Source organism: Hippocampus comes, unplaced genomic scaffold (assembly GCF_001891065.2).
Source record: "Hippocampus comes isolate QL1 unplaced genomic scaffold, H_comes_QL1_v1.1 scaffold174, whole genome shotgun sequence".
Classification (NCBI taxonomy): Eukaryota; Metazoa; Chordata; class Actinopteri; order Syngnathiformes; family Syngnathidae; genus Hippocampus; species Hippocampus comes.
The window spans coordinates 5,111,955-5,124,024 of record NW_017805983.1 but is presented as its reverse complement, the minus strand read 5'-3'; the positions used below and the strand labels follow the sequence as shown (position 1 = coordinate 5,124,024).

General features: G+C 41.1%; 1 protein-coding gene across 1 annotated transcript in view; it reads right to left on the bottom strand.

The window, feature by feature from the left end:
* Positions 1 to 21: 21 nt before the first annotated feature.
* kcnd3 (potassium voltage-gated channel, Shal-related subfamily, member 3) overlaps positions 22 to 12,070 on the bottom strand; it is a 93,052-nt gene continuing 81,003 nt past the window's right edge. Inside the window, exons 4-8 of the mRNA XM_019891591.1 lie at positions 4,027 to 4,128; positions 3,062 to 3,094; positions 2,878 to 2,970; positions 1,500 to 1,753; positions 22 to 756 (exon numbers count right to left, since the gene is read on the bottom strand). Of these exons, the coding sequence (XP_019747150.1) occupies positions 582 to 756; positions 1,500 to 1,753; positions 2,878 to 2,970; positions 3,062 to 3,094; positions 4,027 to 4,128 (657 nt within the window). The 3' untranslated portion in view covers positions 22 to 581. The remainder of the gene's footprint in view (positions 757 to 1,499; positions 1,754 to 2,877; positions 2,971 to 3,061; positions 3,095 to 4,026; positions 4,129 to 12,070) is intronic.

Below are 12,070 nucleotides of genomic sequence, written 5' to 3'. Positions count from 1 at the left end.
TGCACACACACACACACACACACACACACACACACACACACACACACACACACACACACACACACACACACACACACATTCACAACTATGAAACACATTTGCTGGCAATACAGATACAGTATACATATCATATGTACTCCACCCCCGCTCAAGTGGGTTGATACTGAAAGTGATCAGGAATGGTGACAACCTGCACGTGTTCATCAGCAATGAACCAGAATGACACCAAGTAAAAGGGCAGAGCAATAGATAATTTTGATTCTTTCTGGATCAGCTTCCATCTCCTGCTTATGGAAGAGTCAAACTGATGCAAAAATCATAAAAAGGTGCTTTGTGCTCAGTGACACACACATACACACACGCGCACACACTCAACATGTACATGGGTGCACTGTATCTAAACGCCATCCCTCTTCTGCACAAGGAGTTAATGTTGTGACAGTACATGACCAGCAGAGGGAAGGCTCCACCAAGACAAAACTAAGTCTCTGAACACCACAACGCCTCTCTATCTTTCAGGGTCATCCTCTTGTCCATCAGTCAGCCTCATGAGTCTCTGAGCGTGACAAAGCCTGCATCGTTCACAGTGCGGACACCTTCACAACGTTCTGGTGGGTGGCTCCTGCTGGAAGACGGGCGTCGTCCTCAGGGGTGGTCACCGGTGGTGTGGGAATGCTGATGATCGCTGTGGTGATCTGGCTGCCCTGGCAATTGAGAGGTGCTGGCTCATCCATGCGCATGTTCAAACTGGAGCGGCTACGAGGCAAGGGAGAGAAAAGAATGAAACTTGAGTGGCACATGCTTCACAAATTGTCAATGAGACATTTGTGAGGTGACTGATGTCTCACGATCTCGATTTAAGGCCAGACTCAGTGGTGGTAACAATTTCATTTTATTTTTTTATATGAGGTGTCATTTTCCCGAGCACTGTATGGCGGCAGAGAACTGAATTCAAACCACGTCCCAAGAAGCAGCAGCTTGGCAATTATTGAACAATTCATCATAAATAAATAAATAAATAAATAAATAAATAAATAAATAAATAAGAGGCTCCGACCTGTTAATTGTCGCATGCAGTTGAAAATTACTGTCAAAGCAAACATAATACAAAGTAAATTAAACGTGTATTTAAAACCACATAGATTTGCCTTTTGAAAAAGGCTGCTTCGCTGAACACGAGCAAACAATGCAAACATTGATATGCTAACAGTTAGCATTGAAAGTCAAGGTTTTAGAAGCAACGGCTATTTGAACATAAATGGTGGAGATTGTTTTATTTTATTTTCTCAAAAGTATCTGTACTCGTACTTACTGTAAGTACACCATGGACATATGATGCCTTACAAAGCACTGAGCACTGAGAAGAACACGCACCCATGCAGAAATGGCCAGGACTCAAACAGTGATCCTTCTGACGGTGAGGCAGACACACTACCCACCATGGCAGCCCTGATTCATTGTACCAAACTCATATTGGTGTCGATGTCAGCGAGTCCCACCTGGTGCTGAGGGGCTGAATATGGATGGTGCTGAGCTCCTGCAAGCCTTGTTGGCGTGCGTGCGTCAAAGGCTGCATGTGTGCCGGCTCACTGGAATTCGGTAAAGGGCTGTGATGCTTCTTGCTCCTGCGGGTGCAGCAAGTGCCCGTGACGCCCTCTTGGCTGGAGAGAGACGGGCTTCGAGACGAGTAATTCTGAAGTCCCGCCTCCAGGTAGCTCTGTTGGTAGTACTGCTCATCCACAAATTCGTGGTTCTGTGGCAATCAAGAGACCAGTGAAGGAGAAGAGAGTCAGAGTTTTGACAGAGCTTGCCTTATCTTCAAATCCCAACTGTAAGAGCACCTCAAAATTTCTCTTTTAATCTGGATTTTAATGGCCACTTCACAACGGTCATCTGTGATAGCCCTACATCATCTGCTTGCAATTCCTCATAAACCTATTTTCTTATCTTCTGCACGGACTCGAGTGCTCACCTATGCTTGCTCCATTGAGAGGGAATGAGTGGAGTACCTTTCATTGATCTAGAAACAAGTCGGCTGTGTTCACTCCCACAACGGCACAAACACTTTTCTAATTGCGCCCATCAAGGAAAATATGGAAAGAAGGAAAATTCTCCCATGTGCGCAGTTGCACTGCACTTTGCACTAGACGTACACTGGGCACGGAAATGAAATTTAACTGTAGGTTAAAGCAAATAATATCGACCCTGGTTGTTTCCATGTGAAATGGGTTTAACCAACCAAAAAAAAAAAGTGATTTTTACTGAAACTTGGTATACTTGTTGATAGTGACAGCATCACAGAAAATCTTAAATTTTAGGTCAATCGGAGCAGGTTTTTGTGTGCTACGGCCACCCAAATTTAGACATTTTCAGCAAAAAGGGGTGTGACCACCTTCCTTTTAAATCCTTATACCTCAGGAACTATTGGGTCAATCTTCACTAAACATGTGGCTAAGAGATTTATATAAATAAAAGAATATGCACAATTTTTCGCATGAAAAGACTTGACATTGCAAGTGGTGGAGGCACAGTAACTCATTTGTTGGGTAGCTCTTGAATTACCCCCCACCACCACCCCCAGCAACCTGATGTTGACACTGAGTGTAATATATTAGAAAAACATTAGTCTATGTCCGGATGCTGACTTTTTTTTAAATTTTAAACATGTCATGGACATGTCTTCTTGCCCTTCACTTGATAGCTGACAACCAAACACGTCCACCTACAGGGAATGGTGTACAATAAACTCATTGCAAATGAGAACTGTTTAGTTCATTTTCCATTATCGTTAATGGAGTTGCACAATCATAGTAATGAAAAGATATCCAGGTGTTGTTTAAAGCTGATTCTGGTGAATAGTTTGCCTTTTGAACTTACGGTGGTTTTCTCCAGACAGGTCAGCAGGTGATGGTGCTGGCTCTCTAGTAGAGAGGTAGACTTACTTAAGCGTTTTTCCTCCTCAGTAGAACCCTGTGATGACACACATGATCCAAGATGAGTGCTGTCTGGTCTTTAGGGAACCCACGAATCGAATGTGATAGGTATGGTGCCGTGTCAGTACCTGATCAGAGAGGTTCATCTTGTACGGAAGTTGCTTTAGTGGGAGAATAAGACACAAAGAAGAAACAGGCCGAGTTAGACTTGTGTTTGGAGTTCAGCACTGCGATCAGAAAGCTGTCACAGCCTCAGACGTGCCAGGCAGCAGAAGCCGGGTCACATTATCAGCATGAACCCTGCAGGCACGTCAGTTGAGATCAATGGAGCCAGCACATTGATTTGTGCCCCTAATGGATGTACAGTGCATTACATTGCATACATAACATTTTGCCTCTGGCTCCTTCTCTGACAAGGCTGCCTACAGGGACTTAATAACGACTTGTTTTCCATAATTATTTCTTTTTCAGCCATGTGTTTATGTGCATGAACAAGAAGGCAATATTTCTGCTCCTGTGCTGGTTGGACATGAAGTAATGTGACTAAAATCAACAACCCAATCGTGGCCTGACGTTACCCTCGATCAACTGGAAAAAAAGGTGTGTAGTCATATTTTTTGGACCAAATATATATTATTAAAATAGTACCATTAGGCAAAACATTACTTTGAACAAAACATTACTTTGAAGGCGTACAATACATCTTTAATAACTAAGTTTTGTGTTTGTATGCTCAGTCTATATATGTATAAGTTGCCAATTGAATTCATATCAAAACCATTATATTTGTAAATTGCTAATCAGCTTGTTTTTTTTAATTTGAATTAGCAGGATGATTCAATTACAAAAACTGCTAAAGAGTCAAGAGACAAGTGAACCAACAAACATAACATATAGATGCACCCGTGATGCAAACATTTATTGCCAAGAAATTGGGGAAATGTGTGCTATACCAGTTTTAAGAGTGGACCGAATCTTTTTTTTTTTTCCTGCTCGTATTTGAGATTAAAGACTTGTCATGGAGATTCGAAACGTTTGGCTTTTCATTCAAACTGTAAGGCGCAGTGAAGCGTAAGCGTTTGTCTGCTCCTACCGTGAGCTCCAATGCTTCGTTGAAGAGGCCATTGCGCTTGCTGTGGAGGAAGGCACTGGAGCTTCCTGTCTTGGATATTCGAATCCTGGCCAAGCGGGCTTTCTGGGGAGACATTGACAGTAACGTCAATTGGAAGCTGCATCACCTCCAGTGTGAGAATGATAGGGGAATTGTTCTGACACATCCCACTGATGAGCTACAGCACATTCACATGGTTCATGTATTAGTTGTGATCTTCAGGATCAAATCAAAACATATGGTGCTAGATCATTCTCTCTGATCTCCGGTGATAACTCACTCTGATCTCTGGCTATAGTTATGAATGATTTATAATCACCGCATGACAACACACATTCCTTGGGTAGAAAATAATGGAGAGCAGAAGCAGCTCGGGTGAGTGCAGATAAACCCTCAGAGAATTAAGCAGCAAATGAACAGTGAATCAAATTGATCAAGACTGTTATCAAGCGTCTAAGTCCATTGAGGTTGTTTTTTTTGTACTAGTTATCACATCCATAGATACTTGTGGAAATTCTCATTCATCATGGTCATTTCTTTTTCAGGGCTTGGAACGGATCGCAACTGGACTCCTCTGGTTGTCTTCGAGGTTTCACCTCTCATCCAAGAAGGCTTGGACAGGACTGAGGCTGACTCACTTCGGGGTAATACAATGACTGTAATGGCAAAGGCCAGGAATTCCCCATTAAAAGCGGGTGTAAAACAAATTGCAGCTCCTCAGCATGGGGACATTTCATTTCCCGTTGCTGTTCCGCCAATGAATTTTAAAGAGTGAATGATCTATTCATCTCAAGGAATGTTTGCATGAATAATGTGAGCTGCGTGCATCGTGAGCAGAAAGCGTGCTTGTTTGGAGGGTGGCCCATGCATTGCAGTATGCGTTCATTGACAAGCTACAGTGATGGATTCCACATGTACCGATGTACCAGTTATCAAACAAGTTGATGTGGATGATGCCAACGCATGGTCTTGCTGGAACAGATTGAAATCCTCAGCCAGATATATTACTCAAAATACAAGAACAATGCACATGGATATCTGCTGTTGGACAAATGCAAAAACGAATCTTAAAATAGAATGTGAATTAGAATGTGAATTAGAATGTGTTAGCACCCAAATCACTTCGGTGAATAAATATGAAATAATGAGTAAGGGAGGGTAATCACAGCCCATAAAATGAGCCAAATTTAGATTAATATTGATTATAATGTGCTGTCATTTAAAATCTAACAATCATAGCAACAGATCCCATTCATTTAAATACACATTTCATAAATTACTTACATAATGAAGAAGGCAAAAATAATGCAGGACCTGCACACGCCCAAAAACCTTGCCTTGACTGTTTCAATGAGGGATTTTTCACTAATGCAACTTCTTCAAATTCCTCTTTAATCCTTTTGTCTCATGCTGTCTAATTCTTTTCTGTCTCTCGAACACACAAACATTACTGTACAGTATAACACTTCCCTAGTAACTCTTTTATGTTGCGTTGGTATTGGGACTATCTCACCAGTGACTGGTTGCGATACAGAAATTGTGTGAGGGTGGAGTTGACATTTGGAAATGTTTTATTATTTATTTATTTTTCCTGCAGCCCAACTAGATTTTCGGGCCTTTGGGACTTGAGTGCAGTTACAGACCAATGTATTACTGGAGCGTGAGAAACCATGGGCAGATGGCTTTCATTAACACAGGTGAGTGTACTGCAGACAAAACAGTAAAAATAAATTAATAAATAAAATAAAAATCTTACCGTGATGGGATCAAATCAGGATTATACCCATAAAACCATTCCACCACTTGCTAATGCCCAAATAATTCTAGTTTGAGAGAGAACATACACACACACGCACACTCGCACTTGCACATACTTCATGACCAGAGTCATCAACACATTGTAAATATGTGTTGAAAAGCAATTTCAAACCTACTCACAAATTACATTTAGCTTTACGACTCCCCAGAGTTGCCTGCTATGTCAGAGTAGATTTGCACCATGTTTTTATATCTCTTCTATAGTCACACCTTTTAACTACAATATAAGTGCTCGTGCTACATTCTGTCCAATCATTAAAAAAAAAAAAAAAAAAAAAGTGTTAACCTTGTGGCAGTCCAACTGCAGTCACTGGCAGTGATTATCTTTTCACTGTGACAAAGCTAAACACTGCAATGATAAACTCAATAAACTCGGACAGAGTGTACTTTTCATGAGTGATGAAGAGTGGAGACCAAAATACGATTTAAAAGTACTACAGCTATGCCATCATCATCATCATTCTCACCAAGTGACAGAATGTTTACGTGAGGCTCAGGAAGTAATTAGTTAGCATGAAAAGCTCTTCAGGTGTGAAAGGTCACGCATGCAACAAGCTCTAGTGCGCGATAAGGCACATTTTTTTGGTCAACACATTACTTCAGCGTGTTTGGCGGTTGTTTAGTGATGTGGCAAAGCCTTTAATAGAATAATGATGTTGCCATTTGTTAGGATACCCAAAGATTAGCAGAAGACATACCACAGTTTATTGGCGAACACAATTACACTGAATTGGCACTTAAAATCCCTGTAAACTGGAAATAAATGTCTTGTAAATTTGACACACCACAGATAAGAGCGTTAACTACCCTGCCAAATTTCAACGTTTAAAAAAAGAGATTGAAAAAAGTTCTCAAACGATGCTCCTCTCAAGTTTATCCTCAACTTCTGGCATCTTTCTGATTCCTACACACCCATACATGTTGAAGACATCTGGTTCAAGCCTCCGATGACCGGAATATATCCTATGCCATAACGAGAGGCGCTAGCCTTCAGCTAGCATGCAAATTAACCAGGACTTCTTTTGGCCGACAGGCGGGCTCACCTGCGGCGTGACCTCCTTCCTTATTGTTGTGTCGATGTGTGGGTCCACATAAAAGAGACACTCGAGGCAAAGCCAACCATTTATTAAACAGAGTGGCCCATGCTATTCGGCATATGGCTGACACCACAAGACAGACATTTGAGCACATAAGCACAAATCTTTACCTTCCAACATAAAATGAATACAACAAACCTAACACTTGGGAAATCAAACGCACGCGGTTGTCATATTTATTAATAAAATAAGTTGACATCCACCAGACGGATCAGCGGAGCGTAGAATCTGTCTGCCTGCCCTTCGATCAAATCCACAAATATCACGTTACACCAACAGCACCACAAATTAGACCTGATTTTAGATGATTTAAGGCAGGGGTAGGGAACTCCGGTTCCTCGAGAGCCATATCCTGCCTGTTTTAGATCCCACCCAACTCCAACACCCCTGATTCAAATCATCAGCTCATCAGCAAGCTCTGTAGAGGCCTGAAACCATCATGAACAATTGAATCAGGTGTGTTGCAGTAGGGAGGGATCGAAAACAGGCAGGATATGGCTCTCGAGGAACCGGAGTTCCTTAACCCTGGTTTAAGGTCTGGTCTATTTTCTGTCCCCAAATTGTCAGGTGTGCCGAGGCATAACAAAACTCCCTCAGTCCACTGGAACACGCGATGTGGCGCAGCGCAGTCAATTAAATTACCTCCACAATTGAGGACTGATGTCAATTTGCTGGGTCTTTAAATACCAAATTGGAAACAGATATTAATTCAACACTTACAGGCCAGAAGAGGGATTTATGACTGAAAGCTAGACCTGCCCAGGTGTGCCTCATTGTCTTTTTGTCAGTTTTTTTGTATTTCTGTGTGGGTTCATTGTTAATGTTTTTTTCACTTTAATTACCGTATTTTCCGCACTATAAGGCGCTTCGGAGTATAAGACGCACCTTCATTGAATGACTTATTTTAAAACAGTTTTCATATATAGGGCGCACCGCATTATAAGGCGCATAGGATAGAAACTACAATAGTGGCTGCAGTTGCGTTATGCATCCACTCGATAGAGCTACAGGAAAGATATCACAATACAATACGGCTTTATTTATGTAGAGCTCTCACAACCGCTGCAGCTGTAACAAAACACTTTACAGAACATTTAAAATACTACATCCAATAAATCAGAATATTGATTCATATATAAGGCACATCGGATTATAAGGCGCACTGTCGGCCTTTGAGAAAATGGAATGCTTTTGGTGCGCCTTATAGTGCAGAAAATACAGTAAATGTTTTTTTAATTGTATTTTGCTGTAATACTTTTTGTTTAACCTGTTTGTGTTTTTTGTTTCTTTTTAAATAATAACACTTGTGAGTACATCCTGGACTCCTGCCTTTCCTGTGCTTGGGTCCTCCACCAACTTCATCACACAAACCTTCCTATACATTTGTACATTTGTTGGGATTTTGCATGCATACAGATTGATTTTTCTTAACTGTTTACAATTTGCAATGTACATTTCTTTTTTTTTAAATCAAAATCAAATTTGCAATGCTTTAGGTATGTGCACGTGTTGTTTTGTTCATATTTGTTGCAGCAATATCATGTATATTGATAATAATCCTGTGATAATTTATCATAATGTGAAATTTCAATTCTGTTTCATCTCTAAATGCGACATAAACACCAAGCGTGACGCCATTAATATTAACAGTGAACTGTGGATTGTCTTAATTGATATTAATTATGAATATTATTCATAAATTGCATAAGTAGGAAAGGTGTACACGTACCTTGGGTGCAGTTAAGAGGAGTGTAACAATTTGTTTTGCAGCTGCAGATGTTGCCCACGCACAGCCACAAGGAGTAAGAGAAATCTGGGCTGTCTCTCAACTGCCAGCTAGAAGGATGGCTAATTGTAACGGGGACCCAGAATTAATAAGAATTCGACCTGAATTGAGATGGATGCAGAACGTGGTTCCTTGGCATGTAATAAAATAAATAGAACACGAGAGGAGAGATAAAGAAGTTGAGGGAGGAACACCAAACGTCATCGGGTAGCCATCCTGACTGCCCTATTTGACAACCTTTAAATACTGTGAAATACAGAACACTTGACTGCTGTTATTCAAGAAAATTATCTGAGGTAGAATTGATTTTCCATGTGGGTAATGCCGGGTGACTGCTGAATTTAATGGCCGGTTATATTTGCTAATTGGTTGGCATAATATTCAGGAAGGTCATATGTAGTTAAAGTTATGGAGCATTAAAGAACACTGTGTGGTGTGGATGGTGTTGACATGTAGGAATATATAACATGTCAGAGTAATTTATCGCTGGGGTTGAGCATTGACTGTCGACCATATAAAAGGTAATAAAATCTTGTGTCTCTGAAGTGATCATCGTGTTGAGCGATTAAATCTTGTCTGCCAACATATTCCAAGCACAGTAAACTCATGTGATTTAGCATATAATGAACTGAACACATGGACGTTTTAGTTGCTATAAAACAGCAGTAAAAGCCGTGTCTCTCTCTCTCTCTCTCTCTCTCTCTCTCTCTCTCTCTCTCTCTCTCTCTCTTTCTCTCGAACTTGCGACACGCAATACAAGAATGTTTGGACTGTAATATTTGCAGCACAGAAGTCTTAACAGAGGAGAGGATAAGGACATCGTGTTTGTCACAGTATCATCCACAAAACAAGAATTGCGCGATGTTGGAAAAGCCCCAATTATGCCTGTACGCTACTAGTTTTTGAAGTAATCAGAACGTACTGCATTGATTTTATATGAATAAAAACGTCTCTTTCATCACTTAATCCTGACAGCCGCCTGAAGCGCCGCAGAACAGATGTAGGATGAAGCCGTAGGTTGTCATTGGAGAACCATTAGGCCAAAACCGTCACGCCGTGACATGCAGCTGCCCGATGTGTTTTACATTTTGTGAAACCTCATTCACATTGCACCAGACTAATTATGATGTTCATTTCGTCTGCTTATCTAAGAGACGCGAAATTATCTTTGGTCATTATTCTTTTCAGGCAAGTCTTTTTCAGCACCCCGAGTTTTAGTTTTGAAAAGGCTATAAACCTTGTTGTATGCTTTCCATTATCACATGGAAATGTGTTCCAAAGGTAGAATTATGACAAGATAAAGCGCCCTTGAATTTTTCTTGCAGTGGCCTGGGAGCTTGGGGGCTAATTTCCTGCGGCACACCTGATGATCTTTATGTCACGCTGATGTGCCGCTCTTCTGTACATACTGTATCAAGGTTTATCCAGCCGACCAAGTTCACTGAGGTCGATGATGTTAAAACTGCACTGCACTTCAAACTACCTGTAGCATTTTAAACTATTTTCCTCTCCACTAAAGGCAGAGATTGCTTCATGTCGTACTAAACAATGATTCATGTGACCAAAAAAAAAAAAATTCTTTCAGTTTGTTTTCGGGGCGTGTGGCGAGCACACCAAGAGTAGGACAATCCCATTCATACACAAGGCAGACAGACATGTTCTGACCTTCTAAATCGCACCTCATCTGGATGAGGACTATTTCAGGAAAGAACACAGGACCCATGTCGCCTCGAGCACTCGCCTGTTACTACGCTTGCTTAGCCTGCTTCCACTTTGCCTCTGGCCTTCCTTGTCACCAAAAGTGTCTGTCTTGTCGACATCAACAGCACATAATCACTGTCTCTTTTAGGTATCCTCGCACAAGTGAATGGCAGACAATGAATAGATAATGCTCACTTACCCTGTCAGAGAGAGAGATTCGTTAAACCGTCTTTTCATTGTTGTGGCTGTACTATTCAGTGGCATAAAATGACACTGCATCATACTTAATGCTGTTTTACACATTTTGGTTACTTTATTTATCCAGAAAGGCAACGTATTGGAAACACGGTCTATGAGTATGATGCAGCTCTATGCAAATGATGACACTAATTAAAGTATTCAATTAATAGCTCTCTTAGAAAGAGGAATGGATTTATGTCTCTCAGCTGTGTACAAACAATACTACGATGCATCACAGAAGAATGAGGACAGTCAGATTTGCCCTCAAACTGTGATTAGCAGCCCCAGTTTGTATTTGGAGCAGCTGAGGCTGTGAAGAAATTTGTCACGTGTAACACAATTATTGTTCATGTCTGAAGGCTAAAACTAAAAACACATGCATATTCACCTGATATATATTTGATATATGCTCTAGTTTAAAAACTATTTTGATTGACTTGACGAGGAGCCCACTGGCCAGGATGTGGCCCACATCTATCTACCTATCAATCTATCCATCTATTTTCTAATCCGCTTATCTTAACAAGGGTTGCGGGGCTGGAGCCTATCCCAGCTGTCTTCGGGCAGCCTGAACCGGTTGTCAGCCAATCGCCGGGCACACACAGACGAATAACCATCCATGCTCACAGTCATACGCAGGGACAATTTAGAGTGTTCCATCAACCTGCCCTGCATAATTTTGGAATGTGGGAGGAAACCGGGGTACCCGGAGAACACCCATGCAAGCATGGGGGAGAACATGCAAACTCCACACAGGAAGGCCAAAATCGAACTCTGCATCTCGGCACTGTGAGGCCGACGTGGTAACCAATCAACCACCGTACTCTATCCTAATCCTACTATGTCCATGTTTCTATATGTCCATGTTTCTATCTATCTATCTATCTATCTATCTATCTATCTATCTATCTATCTATCTATCTATCTATCTACATACTAGCAGTTTGATACCCGCGGATTCACGTATTTTCAGATTGTTTTTCAGCATTTTTGTTTTCTTTTTTGTGGGGGAGGAGTCAACCCCTGCTTTTTACAGGAAAGCTTGTATTGCACGGAGCAGGTTTGTATGTGTTTGCGCAAAGACATACGCCAGACATTTGCAAACAGTTTTAAAAACAGTTTCAACAGTCTCAGACATTTTTTTCCTGTCGCAACGACATTTTGAACATGTTCAAAATTACATGGAGACAGGAAAAACTGTTTGCAAATGACTGGCGTCCTTCCAACCTTTCTCTTTCTTTTTTCCCATTTTCCCAATGCATTTCTATGTCTGTCAATGATATGCAGATTTTTGCTATTCGTGGGCTGGCGTGTATTTTGTTCATACTCAAAATGGCATGTTTGTCATCCATCTGGAGAGCATGTGTGTCTTTATGTACCCCCC